This window comes from Glarea lozoyensis (genome assembly GCF_000409485.1).
Source record: "Glarea lozoyensis ATCC 20868 chromosome Unknown GLAREA6, whole genome shotgun sequence".
Classification (NCBI taxonomy): Eukaryota; Fungi; Ascomycota; class Leotiomycetes; order Helotiales; family Helotiaceae; genus Glarea; species Glarea lozoyensis.
Window position 1 is genome coordinate 274,290 of NW_007361001.1, and position 20,646 is coordinate 294,935.

At 44.5% G+C, this 20,646-nt stretch overlaps 4 protein-coding genes across 4 annotated transcripts; all 4 read left to right on the forward strand.

The window, feature by feature from the left end:
- Positions 1-194: 194 nt before the first annotated feature.
- On the forward strand, positions 195-1,106 carry GLAREA_02392 (uncharacterized protein; the record flags this gene model as incomplete). Its single annotated transcript, XM_008087478.1, has 1 exon — positions 195-1,106. The coding sequence occupies one exon, from the start codon at positions 195-197 to the stop codon at positions 1,104-1,106; it is 912 nt and encodes a 303-aa protein (XP_008085669.1).
- Positions 1,107-3,166: 2,060 nt separating this feature from the next.
- On the forward strand, positions 3,167-10,056 carry GLAREA_02393 (Subtilisin-like protein; the record flags this gene model as incomplete). The annotated part of the gene is made up of 15 exons (XM_008087479.1): positions 3,167-3,289; positions 3,338-4,088; positions 4,136-4,509; positions 4,578-4,661; positions 4,745-4,828; positions 4,910-5,392; positions 5,451-6,134; positions 6,186-6,778; positions 6,839-7,177; positions 7,236-7,360; positions 7,416-7,891; positions 7,945-8,978; positions 9,023-9,147; positions 9,196-9,668; positions 9,715-10,056. The coding sequence occupies 15 exons, from the start codon at positions 3,167-3,169 to the stop codon at positions 10,054-10,056; spliced, it is 6,090 nt and encodes a 2,029-aa protein (XP_008085670.1).
- A 327-nt stretch (positions 10,057-10,383) lies between these two features.
- On the forward strand, positions 10,384-12,763 carry GLAREA_02394 (Subtilisin-like protein; the record flags this gene model as incomplete). The annotated part of the gene is made up of 8 exons (XM_008087480.1): positions 10,384-10,739; positions 10,799-10,923; positions 10,977-11,317; positions 11,371-11,469; positions 11,521-11,730; positions 11,785-12,506; positions 12,563-12,686; positions 12,746-12,763. 8 exons carry the CDS (start codon positions 10,384-10,386, stop codon positions 12,761-12,763), a joined length of 1,995 nt encoding a protein of 664 aa, XP_008085671.1.
- Positions 12,764-18,519: 5,756 nt separating this feature from the next.
- Positions 18,520-20,155, forward strand: GLAREA_02395 (Magnesium transport protein CorA, transmembrane region; the record flags this gene model as incomplete). The annotated part of the gene is made up of 3 exons (XM_008087481.1): positions 18,520-18,650; positions 18,706-19,322; positions 19,395-20,155. 3 exons carry the CDS (start codon positions 18,520-18,522, stop codon positions 20,153-20,155), a joined length of 1,509 nt encoding a protein of 502 aa, XP_008085672.1.
- Between the last annotated feature and the right edge of the window lie 491 nt (positions 20,156-20,646).

Genomic DNA, 20,646 nt, shown 5'->3' on the forward strand with positions numbered 1-20,646 from the left:
TCGAAAAAGGAATTAATGTTCGCAAACACCCCCACAAAGGATATCGCATCTACGCTCAACACGCCTCGCCGGCTCTTCGTCTTTGTTCTGACAGCTGAAAGATAAAAACAGTGTCACAACTGAGAATATAAGGACTTGTTAGCCGTCTCAAAAAGTTCCACTTCCATTCCTACTTCACCGCAATTTAATCAACAATGGAAAAAGATAGCAGCATGACGGAAGTAGGAAACATCCGAAGAGAAGATTCGAAAGCCAAATTACCACCGGAGTTACGGATCATAATCTGGAAGAACTTGGTTGAGGTTGTCCCGCGCATTGTTTGCATACGTTGGGTATCATACTCCCACCAGAAACAAGTATATAGCGGTGCCAAAACATTCGAAAGTATAAACTCCTACGTCCATCCAACATCGCTAAACATAAGTCCGGAGAGCCGTCAAGTAACAAGTCACTGTTACGAACAAATACTCCCAGATCTTGAAATGCAGGGAATTAGGTACTTTGAGCCCTCAACTCGAACTATAAATCGCAGAGCAGACAATCCACCAATAAGATTCAACTTTGAGGTTGATACCCTAACATTCTGTCCTGAAGTCATAAGTACTGAAACGCATGACCCTCTCCCGGGAGAAGATGAGGCGGGGATAGAAGCTAGACGGAAAGACACGGTCATAAAACACATGGGACCAGCTGAGTGTTTCGAGCACTTCAGGAAGCTGTTAAAAGTGCCAGAGAACAATCTTGCAAAAGTCCAATTTCTCGCAATCGGCAATTTTAGTTGTGCAATCCACGACTACGGCGGAGATTACAGCGTTAGGACTTACAAGGCCGGTTACATTAGTTGGTTCAGTGTAGACTCTGCGTTCGAAAATCTCAAACGGTTAATTCTTGTGGTTTCGCCGTGGATTTGGAAAAAGCTTCCCAGCGAGTTCTTGGATCTCAGTAGAATTCAAAACCAGGAGGATGTTAGAGAGAGAATAACTCGCAGGTATCGTCTACTGGATAAAACTCAGCCTAATTGCAAGATCCCAGAGATCGTTTTCGTCATGGAAGATGATCCAACAGCACCTCGCTATTATAAGGTCCACACTCGGTGGAATCACTGAACACCCCCAGTACCTACAATCGTCTTTGATAACCAACGAAAAATCTCATCGACATAATTGTTAGTTCTAGTACGAACAAAAATATACCTATTTCTCTGCCTTATTTTCCTTCTTGACACGTGTAACTGTTGTAACTCGCTTGGTCGGTACGATTATATCTCTTATTTAACCCCATATCCGCGTCCCTGCCTAATTCCTAGTATGAAAGCAGTGGTTCAGGTAGAGACATTGCTACTTTGTATCGCTAGCCCAACCTGTCAAACGTAGGTAGGTATCAAGTATGTATAGTGAAATACCACTAGAGAATAGTCAAGCACTAGCGAGTATCCTTATTTACCAGAAATAGTAATATAACGTTCGTTTAACGCTTGGGTAACAATTCCATCTGCATAGAAGGAGAAATAATTACAAAAGTCAGTTTATTGTAACAGCTTGAAGAAGTAAAACTTCAAAAAACCACAAATCGTTGACATTTAATCACCCGCCTCGTAATAAGGGAACAATTCTTACAGGCAAGACTTAAGAACCATCTCGAAGCTTGAAACTTGGAATTTAATAAGTAGCAAAAGTTGAATACCAACTTTAGCGAATGCAATCTGTTGGCCTGCAAAGGGGTATGGTATTACACAATTGGATACCTTCACCAAGGCTGAACGGAAAGTCAAGCAACTTCTTACGGTAATTCTCTGTCGAAACGTCTATGTGCGTGTCTTATAATGAATGCACGACTTTAACATAAAATAATTGCAAATTTTGGACCGATCTGGAATCATCCTTCGATAATATTCGGCTTGTTGGAGCTGTTTCATCAAATTGTATTTAGATGCTATGAAAATCTCGGCCAATAAATTTCAATGTTTTCGCAGGCCACTATCATTGGTAATGAGTTTGAGGCGGTGTATTGAGACTGATCAAAAGGACTGAGGTATATCATAGCATAAGTGACGGAGCAATGGGCCGAGCATGACCGAGCATCGGAGAGAAAAAAGGCAGCTCCGTACCGATCGGTAATCTCGGTTTATCAAATTTGTTTTCCTGCTTACTTGTTTAGGAATGTGGCCGCGCCCCTAACGTAATTGACGATATTCACTCCTTTACTCTTGTCTTTTGAAGGACAAATTTTGTACGCTTTGCTTTTCGACTAAACCTGGAGTTTACTCGTTTATTCCCAAAACGACCAAAATGCTCGATCGTAAGAATGAGTTGCCGAATATGGCGATGCTCTTACACCATCATGCCGTCATTTGAAAAATCTCTTCGACATCGATTCTTTATGAACAATGACTAAATCAGACCCTGTGAGCTGAATAGCAGTCATGTTCGCTATTCTACTTGTGTCCGTCCAATATAGGACTTCGGCTACATCGCGGAAGCCCAATTTGGCCATATGATGATGGCTTGAATAGATGTGTTATCTACCTCTTAGTAGCCTGGGCATACTGCGCGATGGGCGACCTAACAGGTGTTGCCTTCTAGTTGGTTCTAATCTTTACAAAACTGGCGGTAGCAAATTGTTGTAATTCAGATGTCACTTCGTTGTGCTCGGTCTACCCTTGAGCGAAAATGTTCTTCACTAAGGCCCAGTATTACTCAAAACGGTTGAATCCTACAGAATATTGTGGCTGTGAAAACATAACGTGGCCAAAACCAGACATAGTATTTCCCCTTTGACTATAAATCAAGTTTAACGGGATCAGTTTAGGCGCTAAGCGAATCGAGTTCGACTATCCTCACTACTTCTATCTCAGTTCAGATACATCAGGTTTCCTTTTTAGGGCTAGCATTCGCTGCGACAAAAGTCATGCCACTCATAGCTCGTTTGCAGAGGCGAGTTTCATTCGCAATGCCTCCGTACAAAGCAGTTTGCTTCCTCCCCGACTTACGTCTTACAACTTAACACCAAACAAACCGGAACAATACGATCGTAACAGTTTACAAATTGATCTAATAGATTCTCAATTCCACGTAGATCAATAAGTTTTGTTGATCTAGACCAAATTTTCTTTTTAGAGTACCACGCCAAATAGCTCGAGCTCATATTGACATTGAGCAAAGTAACTATGTGGCTGGGTTTTTTAACATTTTTAGTAGAAAGCCTGCTTTGCTTAACTGCTGAAAGCAATGGGCCCCATTCATCTAATTCTCAGCACGGAGGCGGATCTGTGACGGTAGATATTACAACTGTTAGTTTGGTCTCCTTAGTCTAAAGTCTTTACTGATATTCAGCACAGCTTATAACTGTCACTGTCAACCCGAATGCCAGGTCGCTCAATCTTGCAACTCCCAAGGAGCTTGCGCCCATTAGCACTGAGCCAGATCAAACGAGCTGGGCTGGACCAGACCAGTATTCATCTTCGTGTGATGATACTTCGTGTTTTAGGCGTATGTTGGCTCAACCTACTCAGGCGCTATCATTCTGTGGAACATTTGCAGCATTTAGCGACTCCAGAAGTTGTGATTATAGCATCCATGTACCATATGCAGGTGCATCGGACTTCTATGACGCATGTTCCACTGAAAGTTCTCGAATCTCCAGTGCTTGTTCTTGCTTAGATCAAAGGACATCTATTTCCACGACTAACACCGTTGTCAACTCAGGAAGAGGCGCTAGTGTAGTTTCAGAGATCATTTCCGAAGTTCTGCTTTCCTCGCCTGCTTCGGCCGTTCCTGCTACCCACAAATCGATATCAATGGAACAAATGCCAACATTTTCAGATGCTGCAGTACAGGATATGATGGCAGGCAGCAGTTTAGCTGCTTCATTGGACATACTACCAACTGCTTCTCTTACATCGATTCAGCGCATGGATCTTAAAAGGTCACCCGCCGGAGCTTTAGAGTCTCTGAACAGCGATTCGTCCGCTCAGTCGATCTCCGCATTACTCAATACTGTTACTCTCATATCCACCTCAACTGGAGTGGCGTTGGATGGCTCTGATTATACTACCATTATCAGTACGGTAGTCACCTCTACTGTGTCCAGTACTTCCCGATCATCTGTTAGAGTTCTGAAGTCTCAATCTTTTAAGATTCCCCCAATATCTTCTGCCCTGATGAGTGCGACATTTCGCAACCCGATCTCGCAGAGTGGGCCCGCTGTGTCACCTCTACAGGCAGTGCACAGAATGCACCCGACTCAAGAACCCGTGTATTCAAATCGACGAAACTAGCTTTTTTTATGCCTCCAAACCTGAGCGGTGCATCTCTTGTCAACCAGCCTATGTCACAAAGTCTCACAATCGTATCGGGTTCAGCAACTACTTTGAACGTGGGTTCTTTAACAACAAACGTCGCCGGATCGGTAATTCCAACGGCAGTACCAACCATGGCGACTCCAGGAGGAATTCCAATCGTACCAATTCCGATCACAAACTTACCATCATCTATCGAACCTAACGCTCCTGTAAGTCTGAATACAGCCAATGTTATCGTACGATATATGGGTATACTTACTGATCAGCTGTCACTTAGCTATGCAGCTTTCGCGCCCAAAAGGAGCCTCCTTATCGTCCACCAAACGACCCAGAAAGTCTGCCGTATGACCCGAGTTGGCCTGTAAGTGATTTCTTGGGGACTAGAATTTGATCCAAATTGATGTTGTTTCTGTTGGAAGAAGCTAACCACTCCTTTGGTTTTAGCTATGTACTTTTCGTCTACAGCAAATTCCTCTGTGTCGGCCACCTCCTACTGCAGATAGCTTACCCTTTGACCCCGCTCTGCCTGTAAGTCTAATGTTTTAATAAATTTCAGACACTGTTTTATATCGTCACAAAAGGCAATGTGCTAAGTTGCAATCATTTTAGGTCTGTGTTTACAAATCTCAAACCACCCCTCCCTACAAGCCTCCAGCGAACCTGGAGACTTTGTTACCCGAAAACTTTTGTTTAGAAAATCCTTGGGATCCCAAATGTCCTTCACCACAGTTTGAAAAGGCGACATCTGACATTGGATCATATTCAATTTGCTCCTTGCCAGAGTCTCGCTTCCACTCGCTGTGTATGAGTGATCCTGGCGTTACGTCGACTATAACAAGTGTACCTTCTGATATGTCAGCACAAGCAATATCGAGTCCCACTATCACTTCAAACGCTCTGATTACGACAACCGACGACGATGGGCATTTGGTTGTAGTTCCTTATATATACATCCCCCCTATTATAGGCCAATTCGCTGGCATGGGCGTTATTTTATGGTGCATGGTACCAATTCCTAACGTTTCGTTTAACCTCCCTAAGCTTCCAGGCTTACCAAAGATTCCTGGGCTACCAAAGTTCCCGAAATTTCATGTAGGTCATTTCCGCCCTTAATTGTGACGAGATTCATCGGTTCTGAGTATTTGAACAGTTTCCATGCGTCCCGATTCCATTCGTCAAGAATTGTAATACGCCATCTGGAAGTCCGACTCCAGGCGGTGGTACCCAAGCCCCTCCTCCACCTCAACCTCCTGTAGTTGAACCGCCGGGAAAGAATCAAAAAGAAGAGGAACCGGAAGAGGAAAAGGATGAAGAAAAACAAGAATGTACTACTCTCACTGCTACCAGCTGCTCTACTGGAGTTACCGCCCAGCTCGACACGATGGGATCAACGACGAATTTAATTACTACAATAACCTGTTCTCCAATTACCGCTTGCTTTGCAACTGGGATTACTACAGCAGTAACGACAACCGAAAGTTGCGAGAAAGTCACTGCTACGAGCTGCTCTACTTTCCTGACGGTACTCAACGGGACAGATTCTGTAACCAGAACTATCACTAGTTCTACTTGTATCGGAGTCACTGCTTGTGGTGCCACGGGAGCTTCTACCGCAACAACAACCACAAGTAGTTCAAAAGCCACTAGTCAGCCCTATCAGATACTGCCAAATCCCACCGATTACGTAACACTAGATTCGTTTTCAAAAATACTGAGGCAAGAGACGAATGAAAACACACTAATGTTTTTCGAGGATGCTGCTAAGAAGACAGTGTTTGTTTGGTACCAATTTCTCACTCCTGAGCAAGTGAAAACCTATAAAGGTAATCCAGCTGTAAGTAAATTCTTAATCGGTATAACAAACATATGGGGCTGACAAATTTAGGTTGCGGCTATTCACCCCTACGATGGAAGGTTAGGTGATGAGTCTACTATGGAACCATCATCGTCTGATAACAAGCAAGCCGGTTCTAGATTGGTAAAGAGACAAGTTCCACCTGCAAATGTGCCTATACCGGACACTTCTGCAGAACAGGTTATACACGACTTTGCTGCTTATACCGATCTACGAGTCTTCTCACAATCGCGGGGAACGCCTGATGCCTTCTCCCTGAAAGCCTATTCATGGCGTGAAGAGACGAACCCACTGTTCTCGCAATTAGAAGGGAGTCCTCGACCTAGAGTATACGTTTTTGACACTGGAATGGACAAAGATAGCCCAACGTACCGCTCCTATAGGCCTGGTCAAGTAGAATGGATACATCCGGGCGGCCCCGAAGTACCTCAGGAGTGGGGCGCTTACGAGGTAGACAGAAGTGAGAATGATCACAATTCAATCGATCTCAAATGGCATGGTACATGTATGGCGTCCAAAGCTGTTGGACAAAAGTTTGGTGTCTTTAAGAAGTCAGACTTGACGATTATACGCTATCCTAGGCGTATACTTACCCCCGAAGAAAGAAACCGGGGTGACATTAAGTATGGCTTAACACGCCCAATGATGGAGCATGGACTGCAGCTAATGCTCGACAACGTTAGAAGGAAAAAAAGTGGAAAGTATAGTGTTCTTAGCTGTTCCCACGGCGCAAGCCCGCGGGGTGGACTGATTGCGCCCGATGATTACTTGTGGACCAACAATCCAGCACATGACCCCACTCATCTTTGGAGACCGCTCTGGAACCTTTTTAATGAGCTGTCTAATGAAGGTGTCACACTTGTGGTGGCTTCTGGGAACCATGGTACTATGGATCCAAATGCTCCTGTACACGGTGAACCGTCATATTTACTAAATAATTGGCCGGCAATATTTAACGCCGAATTGCCTATTACTGTTGTGGGCTCCTCTACATATCAAGGCTTGCGTTCCCCTACTCAGCCGTAAGTATATATCATCCTCTTAGACTCACCCCGGAACTGCATGTTAAAACGTTCACAGATACCTACCTTACCCTCGATACTGGCCTCATTCCCATATTAATGTATATGCGCCTGGTTATCCTACTCTTTGTGATTTTGGTGCAGGATATCCCTCCGGCCATGAGAAATTCGGCTCTTCGCCTGGTAGGTAACCTTACTAAAACACAATCCCGTAAAAGATTGCTAATAATTGTCTTAGCCACGGCGAGTGTTGCAGGTCTAGTAGCCTATTTTTTGGGCACAACAGGGCATGTAGAACGAATATACCAAAAGTGGTATCTGGAGGACTCCCGGCATACCGATCGGTCATGGGCCGAAGCCGTGAAAGCTTACCTTGTTGAGATGTCTTACGTCAGATTTTATAATCCGCAAGACACCTATCCCGTCAACATAGTTTGGAATGGCGAACGTGACGCAGACTTTTGTCCAGTGCCTGGTCAGTCCAAACGCGAGGAGGGTAACTCGCTGAACGCAGGAAATGCGAGTTGTAGTACTCTGTATCGAATTTTGCCAAATCGTGTAGATTTCGCAACACTGAACAAGTTCACAACTAGACTTAAAAGTGAAACTGATGAAGCAAGGCTCCGCGTCATCGATGATGGATTAGAAAAGGTATTCGTTTGGTATCAGGACCTCACAGTTGAACAAGTGGAAGCCTATAAGAGTGATCCAGCCGTAAGTGGTGTGGCTTGACTGGTCATCATGGACTTATGAGCTAAGAACTTTAGGTTGCTGCAATTCTCCCTGGCCCAGGGCCAAGGTTGTCTTCAGAATTCAGGTCTGATGATATGGGAAAGTCGTGGCTGGAAAGGCATTCCACGTCGCCAGCGACCGATGTATTTGGGGAAAAGACTAATGCGAAGAGCAACTCGTCCCACCTAGTGAACAGACAGGTACCCTCTGACCCCGTACCGATACCAGACATCTCTAAAGATGTCACATACACCGATGTCAACGCCCTCGAAGATTTACGGGTCTTTTCACAACCAATCAACAAACCCTTGTCGGAATTATTTGGGTACTCATATCGTAATGAAAGCAACCCAATGTTTTCGAAAGAGGAAAAAAGTCCTCGACCTAGAGTGTATATCTTTGACAGTGGAATGGACAAAAACAGTGAAACTTACAAGTCCTTTGCTCCCGGGCAAGTCGAGTGGTTACATATAGAAGGCGATGCGCTACGTCCGAACCTTGGGGTATTCGAGACCGATCCTCGTGAAGATGATTTCCACCCTAGGTTTCATGGCACATTTATGGCTTCTAAAGCTGTTGGCGGAAGGTTTACTGTGTCCAAAAATGCCACTTTAACGATTGTACGTCGTCCGAAGCCGATATTCACCCAAGAGGAGATAGATCGAGGCTACACTGAAGACACCTTCCCAATTCAGCAGTGCGAATATGCTCTGAGGGAAATACTTATAGACATCAGACAGCGAAAAGCTGCATTTACCAGTGTTATTAGCTTGTCTCTGGGTATCAGCGCAGGTGGCCCTATTCAACCGAAAACAGCCTGGTCTACGAACCCAGCTGATGATCCTATGAATGAGTTCGCTCCTTTCTGGCGCACGCTCTATTCGCTGTCGGAGATAGGAGTCACCGTTGTTGTATCTGGGGGTAATTATGCTTCAAACGACCCTAACAGGCCTTTCCATGGGCCAGTTTCCTATCAGATGAGTAACATGCCGGGAATTTATAACGACAAGATCCCCCTGATCGTTGTGGGCTCTGTTGAGAATGATGGCCGTCGCGCCGACTCTCAACCGTGAGTCGCCTGGTCTCTATTGGACTTTGCTAACTTAGCCGCAGATATCTACCTTATCCAGATTATTGGCCTAACGCGCATAACGATGTGTATGCGCCTGGCGAGCCGAGTGTTTGTGACAACGGACCATCATTGCCTAATGGCTACTCAGGTTCTGGCTCATCACTTTGTAAGTAATAATTGATTTAGTGGAAACTTTGTTAATCGTTTATTCCAGCTGCAGCTAGTATTGCTGGTTTGGCAGCCTACTACCTTGGTACACCAGGGCACGTAGAACGGATACACGAAAAATGGCTACAAGGAGATCAGACGCCTAAATCCTGGGCAGAAAATGTGAAAGCTTATGTTGTGGAAAAGTCCTACCAAAGGCTTGACGGACAACCGGGACCACCTGTCAATGTAGCTTGGAATGGCGAAGCACCTCCGGATACCTGCCCAATTCCCCCTTCACGAAAACGTCAGGCAGACGATTCGAAAGATAACAAAGATCCGAACTGTGAGATGATATGGCATGAGATTTACCCTAAGCCTGTCGACCTGGCAATACAGAATAACTTTACAGCTAGATTAAAGCAGGAAACTAATGAAGAGACTCTATATGTTATTGGAGGTTCTGGTTCTACTAGGGTATACCTTTGGTACCAGGTCCTTACCCCCGAGCAAATAGAAGACTATAAAAAAGACCCGGCTGTACGTCATACACTTGAGGCATTGATTCAACGAGCTAATTTATTAGGTCGCGGATATTAAGAAGGTAGATCCTGGCTCTATACAACTCATCTCTAATAAGATTCTCGGTGCTCCTGGACCTTTAACCGAAGACGTAGCGAATGGTACGAAAGGAGACGTCCCCGCTGTCAATAAACGGAAGCTTCCCACCAACCCTCTCCCAGTACCAGACACTACTAGAGATCCCATCATCGTCGACTCTGATGCACCTGCCGATTTGAAATTTATCTCCCAACCTCGCAGCGGTCGCTTATCATCAGATTTGAGTCCCAGCGTTCCCTTAGAAGATTTGCGTGGCTTTGCTAGGCGTGAAGAAACCACCCACCCAATATTTCCGGAGCACCCATGAATCTATGTTCTTGACACCGGGTACAGTAGGTACGGCCCGACATATGATCAACTACAGCCCAATCAATTAGAATGGATGTATATATCACCTTTTGCGCTACCTCCAGCGTTCGGTCGGTATGAGTCAACCCCACGCGAGGATGATGTGGCTACCGACTTTCATGGAACATGCATGGCATCTAAGGCTGTGGGGGAAATGTTTGGGGTCTCCGAAAAAGCTTCTTTAACGATTGTGCGTCGCCCTACCGCTATATTAACCGATGAACAAATTAGGAGTGGATGGACCTCTAACTCTTCCCCTACTCCACAAATTGTCCTTGGCCTAACGATGATTCTTGAAGATGTCAGAAGAAGACAAAATGGACCATCCAGTATTCTTGCCTTTTCCTCGAGTTGCACCCCCCCAGATGGTCGCATCACACCCGGCAGTGAGTGGTCTGTTCATCCAGCAGATTACCCTAACAATATAAACCATCCCCTTTTTCAAGTTCTTAGGGATCTATCGGATGAAGGTGTTACTATCGTAACATCGACTGGAAATCAAGGAACAGATGATCCTGCGCAGCCCTTTCATGGCCCCGATTCATATCGAATAACTTCAATGCCAGCAATTTTCAATGACCGATTACCTATAATTGCCGTAGGCTCAATTAAAAATGACGGCACTCCCTCCCCTATACAGCCGTGAGTAGTTATTATTTCTTATGCGAACTTTCTAGGAGTGTAGATTGACCTTGTGCCAGATATCTTGCTTATCCACCATTTTGGCCAAACGCAGAAATAGATGTATATGCGCCAGGTTACCCCGCTATTTGTGACCAGGGACCGCTTCATCGCTACGGGGCTCCCGTATACGGCTCTTCAGCTCGTAGGTGCTATATAATCTCTGGCCATTGAAGCGTCACTGATACCGTGATCTAGCTACAGCCAGCGTTGCGGGTCTAGTAGCTTATTATTTAGGTACGCGGGGGCATGTAGACCTAATACACCAAGAGTGGGTAAGAGACGGACGGAAAACGCCTAGGTCTTGGGCCGAGACTGTCAAAGCATATGTTGTTGGAAGGTCTTATGAAAGACAATATCGCCAACCACTTCCGCTGGGTCCGCCACAGGCGTCGAATGCAGTCTGGAACGGTGAAACTGAACCTGGGTCTTGCCCGGTGCCTGCTGCCGTGGCTTCTACGGACAAACGTCAGGCTGATGATTCGCCAAGCGATAAGAGCTCGAGTTGTGCCATCTCATGCAGGATCTATCCTAATCATGTCGATTTTACGATAATAGATGCTTTCTCAACCAGGCTAAAGCAGGAGACTAGTGGATCGACTCTATACACAATTGGAAATCCCGACAAGGTCTTTTGTGGTACCAAAGTCTCACCGCTGAGCAGATTGAATTGTATAAGAGCGACCCCGCTGTAAGTTGTGGTATCTCAGATTTAAATCAAACCATAAGCTAATGTGTTTAGGTTGCGGGAATTGACCCAATAGTTCCTGGGGACCCGGAAATGACCATTAAGTCAGAGAAGGTGCCTCAGCCGGAATCTGGATTATCGAGTGCTAGCGATAGCTTGCTTCATGATCCGGTAAAGAGACAGGTCCCCTCCGTACCTATACCAATACCAGATGTTTCTCATGAATTCGCAAATCTCGACCCTGGCGCACAGCCTGATTTACGAGTTATCTCGCAACCCCCTAACAAGCCAATAGGTGCCTTAACTGGCTTTGCATAGCGCGACGAATCAAACCCAATGTTCCCAGAACAACAACCTAGGGTTTATATCCATGATAGTGGATTCGATAAGAGTGGCCCTACCTACAAATCACTAGCTCCTGGTCAATTAGAGTGGATGCATATACCAGGCAATGCGTTGCCCCCGGTCTTAGGTACATTCGAGACAGTACCCCGTGAGGACGATCCATCTCCAATTCTTCACGGTAGTTGTATGTTAGCGAAGGCTGTAGGCGGAAAGTTCGCTGTCTCTAAAAGGGCTAAAGTGACAGTTATACGTCGTCCAAAAAGAATATTAAGTCAGCAGGAAAAGGACAATGGTGCACATGCTGACGAATTTCCAACGGAAACGGTCCTTTTAGGGTTACAATTAATCCTTGAAGATGTTAGGAAACGAAAAAGTGGGATGTCTAGTGTTGTCTCTTATTCTTTCAGTCTCACGCCAGGTGGTCTAATTAGCCCAACTAGTGCTTTCGCTAGACCTTCATGGCAGGTGCCAAATCATAAACACGCTGCCTTGTTTTCGGCTATAAATGATTTGGTCGATGAAGGTGTCACCATTGTAGTGGCATCTGGAAACCAGGGCAGCTTGGATGTGAACGAGCCTTGGCATGGTCCAATCACATATCAGCTTATAGATGTGCCGTCGAACTGGAACGATAAATTACCTCTGATCAGTGTAGGCTCAATTCAAGCAGATGGTAAACGCTCACCATTGCAGCCGTAAGTACCATTTGCTCTACTTACCTTTACCTAACAGTATATTAAACCGATTTTAGGTATCTACCTTATCCTCCGTACTGGCCCAATGCACACTTAGATATTTATGCGCCTGGTCATCCTGTTTACTGCGATAATGGGCCAGTTTATAGTAATGGGTTCCACGATACGGCTCATCAGGTGGTACGTAGTATAAATCTTTTTGTTAACATATCATATATCATACTAACAAATTGTTATAGCCACATCTTCTATCGTAGGGTTGGCGGCCTACTTTCTAAGCACACCGGGGCATGTAGAATTAATACACCAGAAGTGGTTAAGTGACCTCGACGAACTCCTCGGGCCTGGGCAGAAGCTGTAAAGGCATATGTTATTGAAAAGTCGTATGTTAGATTACCCGTGGCAACTCCACAGACAGGCGGGGCGATTAACGTAGCATGGAATGGCGAAATGGAACCCCAGTTCTGTATGCTTCCAAAGCGTGAGGAGGGCGGTTCACTGGAAGATGGAAATTCTACTTGTGCAGATAGCCCGGTGGAGATCAGCTCTTCATACGCTTCTGTAATTAGTGAAATTTCTTCACGATCGGCGCGCATCGCAAGCGATGTATCTGCTTCTGAGCAATCCGTACTTGCATCCGTCTCCTCGAGACTCAGTCACTTGAGTGAGCTGACAGCTCATTTAACTACGGCACCTCTAGCCACGCCATCTAAAACTCGCCCATCGGTTTACCAACCTACGACCACGCCGGACATGTCATCAGCTCGATGCCAAGCATGTAGCGCCGCCATGAGATTTAGCGAATGTGTGAGTGGGGGTGCCAGATGCATTGTATACGAATGCAGAGCCAACGAGGACTGCAAGAAGTGCGGAATTGATTGTGAACAATACGTATTGTGTGTGGGTGGGGAGAGTTGTGCTCCGTAGTAAATAGAGAGCCTCTTTAGACTATACGGTAATAGATGCGTAACCTTAATTTCTATCTGAGGCTGGAAATCTTGCGCTTTCTTCATTTGACGCACGCATTTTATTGTGATTTTCTTTCATATGCCCGACCGGTTTGGAGAGGTAGAATTACCTAGAATTACAACCACATTCGCAGCTCTTTTCGGAAAACACATCATTGATGTCACCCAATCATTGCGGTTGTGGATGGAAAGGATTTAATGGGTCATCATACATTTTTATTTAGAAACTTGCCGATGTTTGTGGAGTCAACGAAGTCAAGATTTTCAACAACTAGGATGCTTCAGACCTGCTGTTGTTGGCTTTCAAGCCTTTGATGTTGGCTCACAGCCCCCGCAAGTTTTATTCGCATTTAATTATGCACGCGATTATATGACTTTACCAAGCGACACCGTTTTAACATAGTCAAGATAGCGTGGAGAAATATTGCTTTCGCTGAACCTGTCGATAGCTTGCAGAGAGTTGATAAATGAAACGTATGGGCACCTGCATGACATTCATGAAGAGAAAAGTGCAATATATTTCCCAATAGAAGCTTACCGGGCGAAGATAGCGGGCAATGCATGTCGATCCCCTGAAATCCAATCGGCAAATAGGCATCTAAAATTTAAAGATTGCTTCTTCTTATTGTCCTTGGGTTTAATTAAATGCACGCTTCTCACTCTTTGGTGCTACCGGGCTGTCGGGATCTACGCACGAGGCGTGCTTTTGAGTGCTTGCCGAATCGTTCTGCCTTGGGGCCCAAATGAAGCTATATTTTGAGGGCTTGCTCAAGATTCTTTTTATTGAAAAGCATCTTGTTCATCGCCCCACCGATTAATGTTGTTCACCTGCGAGTCTTTTTTTCGAAATTCAGTCAAAGTGCCGTTCCCTCTTTACATTGATACAAAATGGTCCGCAGCACAAGATCATCAACTTTAATTGCAGTAAGTTCTGCTCTTGGAATCTTAGCTATCGCTTCTGTAGTCGGCAAATTCTGGGCTCGCCGTTTCAAGTATACCAAGCCTGGGATTGACGATGTTCTACTCGTTCTTGCACTTGTGAGACTCCCTATCAACAAAACTTGTCCTCGTCGTAAAGACACAGCTGATTCATTCGGATAGATATTAACATTGGGCGTTGTCGCCATCAATATTTTTGCTGCGATCTGGTCGCGCATTGGTGAACATGAGATTATGTACGACTCGGGACCGGACGCCGGAACACCGCTAGAATGGCAGGTCAGTCATCAGGTTATTGTGAGTTAAGTTCATACTACTTGAATCGACCTTTCCTTCCGAAGACAGACTTATAAATTTACATTAATTATAGACCCTTTGGTGCCTCGAGATTCTTCACACTTGTGCTATGCCAGCCGTAAAAGCATACACTCTCGCATTCTATCTACGAATCTTTGTCTCCCGGTCTTTTCGAATAGCTGTCTACATTGTAGGAGCATACGTCTTCGCTTGGTGGGTGGCGGTATTTTTCACCACGGTATTTCAATGCACCCCTATCGGTCCTATCGTGACCTTGAAGACGAAATGTATCAATGCACTTGTAAGTTGTCACGTTACAGAAATGTATGTTTAGGTTCAACAGCTAATCTTAACTGGTCCAGCTGTTTTTTCAAATTCCTGCTATCTTGAACATGGCAAGCGACATCGTCGTAATAGTAATGCCCATTCCGGTGATTATGAAATTGAAAATGCCTTTTCGGCACAGGATCATAGCGTCTGCAATTTTGCTGACTAGTTCTTTGTGAGTAGAAAGCCATGACAAAAGACGATACGTATCTTCAACTGACTAAGTCATGATATAAGATTCATCGTCGCTGGAGTTGGTCGTACCGTCGTTTACTACACACTTCCGGATGACTACGACTATTCATGTAAGTTCGGCTCCTATCATTCTTCACGGACTTATAAAAGTATTTCGGTCAGAAACTAACCCGAGTCTAGGGCATGAGTTCCCAATGATCATGTGGAACTCTGTTGAGCCATGCATGGGTTTGATAGGTGCTTGTCTACCGTCTTGTCGTCCGATTTTCGCTGGCTTCTGTTCTAAAACTCTGCTCAAAAATATCAGAACCAAATTATTATCCCGCTTTTTAAAGGTAGGTTATCCATAAATAGACAGCAGGTACAGCAGAAGAGAGAGCAGGAAATGGCTGAACAATAAGTATCTACTTTAAATTTCCCAACCAGGATATTTCCACACCATCCAACCAAATGGTATAGGATAGTGTTTCCGTTACAAATAAAATACACTGTGCAAGAGCTCTTTTGCTCATAGCCTCACGCACAGTTCTTTGAAGATATAATGCAGGTCAGTCTCCTGAAAGTTGGTAAGGAATGTACCGAGTGGAGATGACTGTCTATCAGAAGTTGCTAGATCACATTGACTTCAAATTTGGATATGAGTAGTTTTCTAAAATCTCAATGTACTTTTCTGTAGCCAATTATCTTTGCTTCAGGTGAAGATATCATTTAATATTATTGTAACCCACCGAACTACGAACTAAGGTGGATGCATGAAAAAAGGACGAGGCTTTCGTTAAAAATAAAAAATTAAACGGTATCAAATACCAAGCCGCAAACCTGTCTTCAAATGCGGGTCGATTACACCTACTTGTGCACTCAGAATCCTTGCTACCATTCTCATAGAATCAATAAACTGACATCCGGCATTTCGGGATACTTACCGAAACCACTCCATGTTCTGATCCCCTGAGCGTTTCATTCTCCAGCTTTAAAAATGATTATATTAAGAGCCGTGCTTACGTATCTGCAGGCTGACCGTCTAAAAAGCAGCGGGCTATTTAAAAAGTGGTATAAATAATGTCGATCGTTTTGGCGTAATGCTGGAGGCCTAGGTGTTGGGGTAGCACACCAGCCTTCCGCGTGGGAATTTCTCGTAGACCAGGCTAAAAACGTGGCATACCCGTTATCTAGATTAACGTCTTGGTGGTACAACATCGTGCAAAGCAGATGATAAGGGAAACGGGCAGCTTTTCCTTCAAGAGTTGCCAATCTGTTGTGTACTCTTTGAATATATGCCCGCTTAGAATTGGTTAAAGAATACCACACACGTACGAAAGCAACCTTCCGGGATTAGGTAGACAAGTGCGACTCTTCAAACAATTTGAGTTGCAGAAAATTTGAAGGTCTCCATTTTGCGATGGCCAATTAGGTCACACCTTTTGCGAAACCAGGTCACTCATGTATTATCCCTGTTGACAATTTTGAGACATACAAATAGAATGGAGGCCTGTTCAGATGTAAAAGTTTGCACCCAATGTTGCTATAGATTACTATCTTAATTTTATTTCGTACAGCATGCAGATTGCTGGCACATGAAAAATATTCGATATTGCTTAAACACTTTACGTGGTGTCTGTTATCTTGTCCTATCGACAGAGAGCATTGGTTACCTGAGATTGTCTAGCCGACTATGGTCACAATCCGATAAGGAACCATACTTCAGAACAATCTGTCTGTTGGAGCCAAGTTATGAACCTTCGTGAGAAGGGAAGTGGTGGAGTAAGCAATAGAGGGAGAAAGTAATATATTGAGATGTCTAAAGGAGAGTAAGTGAGCAGAGTTCGTACGAGGTATATATAAAGGAATAGATGGAACTAAGCCGAAAGAAGATTACACGTTGTTCCAGGTCAACACAAGTCATATTCAAATGTAGTTCCGATTTTACTGAATGCGAATCTTTTCCGCTTTGACAAGTTTCGATCCGACATATAGCCCCATATGAAGCACTCAATTGTATTCAGCAAGGAATTTTGCATATGAGTCCCAGATTTCAATCCCTCAACAACTCCATTTCTTTCAACCTTCACACCTGATCGGTAGTCTGCGGATCGCACAACAGCTTGCCCCCAACTCTAGCAACAAGTATCGTCATCTGCCTCTTGTCTCTGGCATGGCGTGAGCAATCGATGCTGTGTTCCTTCAATGGTCCGCTTTCACGGGCTTGCAGCAGCTTAGTGCTTGATTCTGTTTATGTAAATCAAGATGTACATGTGCAATATACATTTAGCGGTGGATACATACCTCGAGTTATCGGAGCTGACATTGCCACCCCAATGAGAATAGTTGCGTAGACGTATGTCAAAAATGAAGGCATTGGTGGTATCGAATGGATTCTTGAAATTTGGAAGAGTTGTGTGATGTTTATATCATAGGTAGCAATTTGTAGACTGGTTGAAGATAGTAACGGAAATCCAGAGCAGCGGGATAGCGAGTATTTATGGTTCTCTGACACTGTTACACGAGTAATCAATAACAAATAATGAACGCCTCGACAGAAATCAGGCCCATGTTCCGCCTTAGTACATAAATTAATCTGTGAACTATAATTAGACATGTGGATGCACATGTTCTTTATGATCTGTCCGATCCCATGTATGAAAGCCTCGCAGCTTCATTTATGATAATTGCAATTCATAAATTGCAAGCGCTTTGAGCTCTCAGGTAACAGTGTGTCTTGCATTAATCTAGAATGTGCATAATTCTCCAGTCGAGATGGACATTAACTTGAGTTTGTGCTGCAAGCTTTGACGGGGATGAAGAAGTGAAATTCGAGAGCTATTAAGCTACATATATACCAGAATCAAATTGAACGAAGAGGAAAGATTGACGGTATGATTGATCTTTTTATCAAACTGACCGTATATTCTCTCAGCGATATTGCCGCCTCTGTGAGAGACTTGTAACACAAGTTTGTAATTTATTGATGTGTCTGTGAGTACTGTTGCCAAAACAACAGAGAAGAATGACAGCCGGTAAATTTAATATTGTATTAAATGTGAAATGAGTTTAAAGTGTGCTCATGAGCTTGATACATCAGTCTCTTATCGATTTATCGAAGGTTCAGCTTCTCGATTCTATTTATAGCTCCACCAGGCTCGCCCCCACGACGGTATTCAGCTGAAAATGGCTGCTTGAACTCAGTGCTTATCTGTCGCAGTTGCGATTGTTACGGTCATAAGGCTCTAGAATTTTTCTGTTTTTGACACAAATACTCAATCTTTAGCTTCGAGCGCCTTGGGTTCACGATGTCAGACGGCGATGCAGTGATCTCAATAGGACCTGTGGATGAGCCCCTGGTGGAAGACGCAGAAAAAGCGACAGGTGAAGAGTATCCTTACGTCGAGGAAATCTTCAGGCTGGCAAAAGAAAATCAGAGGTATTGAACCTGGTCGGGATATGTCTGCTATGCCAATGCTAAAATAAAATTCTAGGTACAAGAAGTTGGCTTGGGCATTGAGAAATGGATTGAACGATGTCGGTAGAAAACCGACCTTCGGATATATCATCGACTTTGAGGAGGAATATGTTCGGATCCAGCATTTCATAGATGCTGATAGTGCGCTGCTGTTTCCTGGCGAATGCAAAACTCGCCCCGATTCGGTCATATCAAGGATTATTATCATAGAGAGCGAGAATGACGTTGATCGTTCAACTTCAAGCGCTGACTCCAGCTACTTGAACCGTAGTTCGTCTGATAGCAGCGACGCCTCGTCGGCTACTTCTTCGACTCATAGTACCAAGGGTCCAGTGCTACCCTATGCTGCTCTGATCGATGCGGTTGGAAGTACATATCAGCTCTCACCATTTTTCTTTCAAGAACCGTTCAGCGTAAGTGAAAATCAATATTTGAGACTGCGGCAACAAGCGGGAGAGGAAGATATACTCTTATCTTATCCAGATGGCGCTTTTGAAATTCGAGAGAATCCTCTATTAGAGACTTGTTCCCCGCCTACAACATTGAAACTCCACTTTCAGGGGGACTATGAACATGCACCGAATCTTAGTATTGTTGTGAAGCAAAAGGATGAGGCTCTGAGTTGTAATGTTGGTCAGCATCTCCTCTAAGTTTGAACCGCTATTGGGCTAATTAATGGCTGTTGGGGAACAGTTGTTGTCCTAGTGAACTCACTCAGCCATCTACACAACGACTACAACTTGCCAACAAACGTACCGGTACTTGAGTTGCTGAAGAATCTTCGCCCAGAGCAATACGAAAGTGCCATCAAACGCCCAATTGAGTACCTAGGTCCATTCTTATCAGTTATTGAAGCCTACTTCACTTATGAAGTACTACGCCTACGACAAGCGCACACCGAATGGATGCGAATGACAATGATAACGGCAACTATTTTAGGTGGGTATCAGGACGAACTTCTCTCCAAACGCTGGCGACTCACTAGATTGATAATCGAAGACTTTGACTTGATGGTCGGAAAACTGGTGTCCATCCAAGAAGACGGAGTCTTGGCGAGCCCGAAACTTCAACCAGCGTTTGAGAGATACCGCAGAATGTTAGCACGAGCCCGATTACTGGAGCAACATATTCGCGACGATATTCAATTGAACGTGGGAAATCTGTCGCTGCAAGAGTCCCGGAAATCCCTACAACAAGCAGACAATATTGGTCGGATCTCTATCCTGGCATTTGTTTTCGTTCCTGTTTCTTTGGTAACATCTTTCTTTGGAATGAATATTAAAGAAGTCACTGGTTCTGGGGCTCCATGGCGAACTTTCCTGATTTCTGCAGCTGGCCTTTGTGTTGCTTTGCTGCTCGTATGTGCTTGGCTTTGGCGGAGGACTATTCGATCCTGGCTCATGCCGCTGCGAATTTGGGTTCACAATTGGCGAGCCAGGAGGAGAAGGCAGTTGAGCGAGTCATGAGACTCTACCCACTTGTACCTAGAAAGTAAGATCTTGAAAGAGCGATGAGGCGATATGGAATTTTCACATAATCTCTTGCTGACCTTCGTTGAAATCCTACCTAAGCAGTGCAATATCGTTCTAACACTGCGATTTCCGCGTTTTACAAATGCTTCCCAAATCTCAAAAGCTCAGTCGGAAGCCAACAAAGCCCTGGGTGCAACGCAGTCGAATTCGATGTTCATAATCAATTCGTCAAGGTTTTCAGGAAACCAAAAGACTTCCGGCGAAGCTCCCTGAACAAGACGTCTGGGGGTAGCAAGTCTTCGACACGGTCGCTCGAGGCCACAGCTATCAGGATAAAACTCCTATTGAGCTCCTCTCGAATTGAATTGAATGGCGAAAGACAGTTCCAGGAGAAGGAGGCACCAGTCGGCTTGTGTTTGGTGTTTTGCGTTTTGAATAAAAGAGAATAAAGACTATGATTGGGTATAAATCATGGGTGTGATATT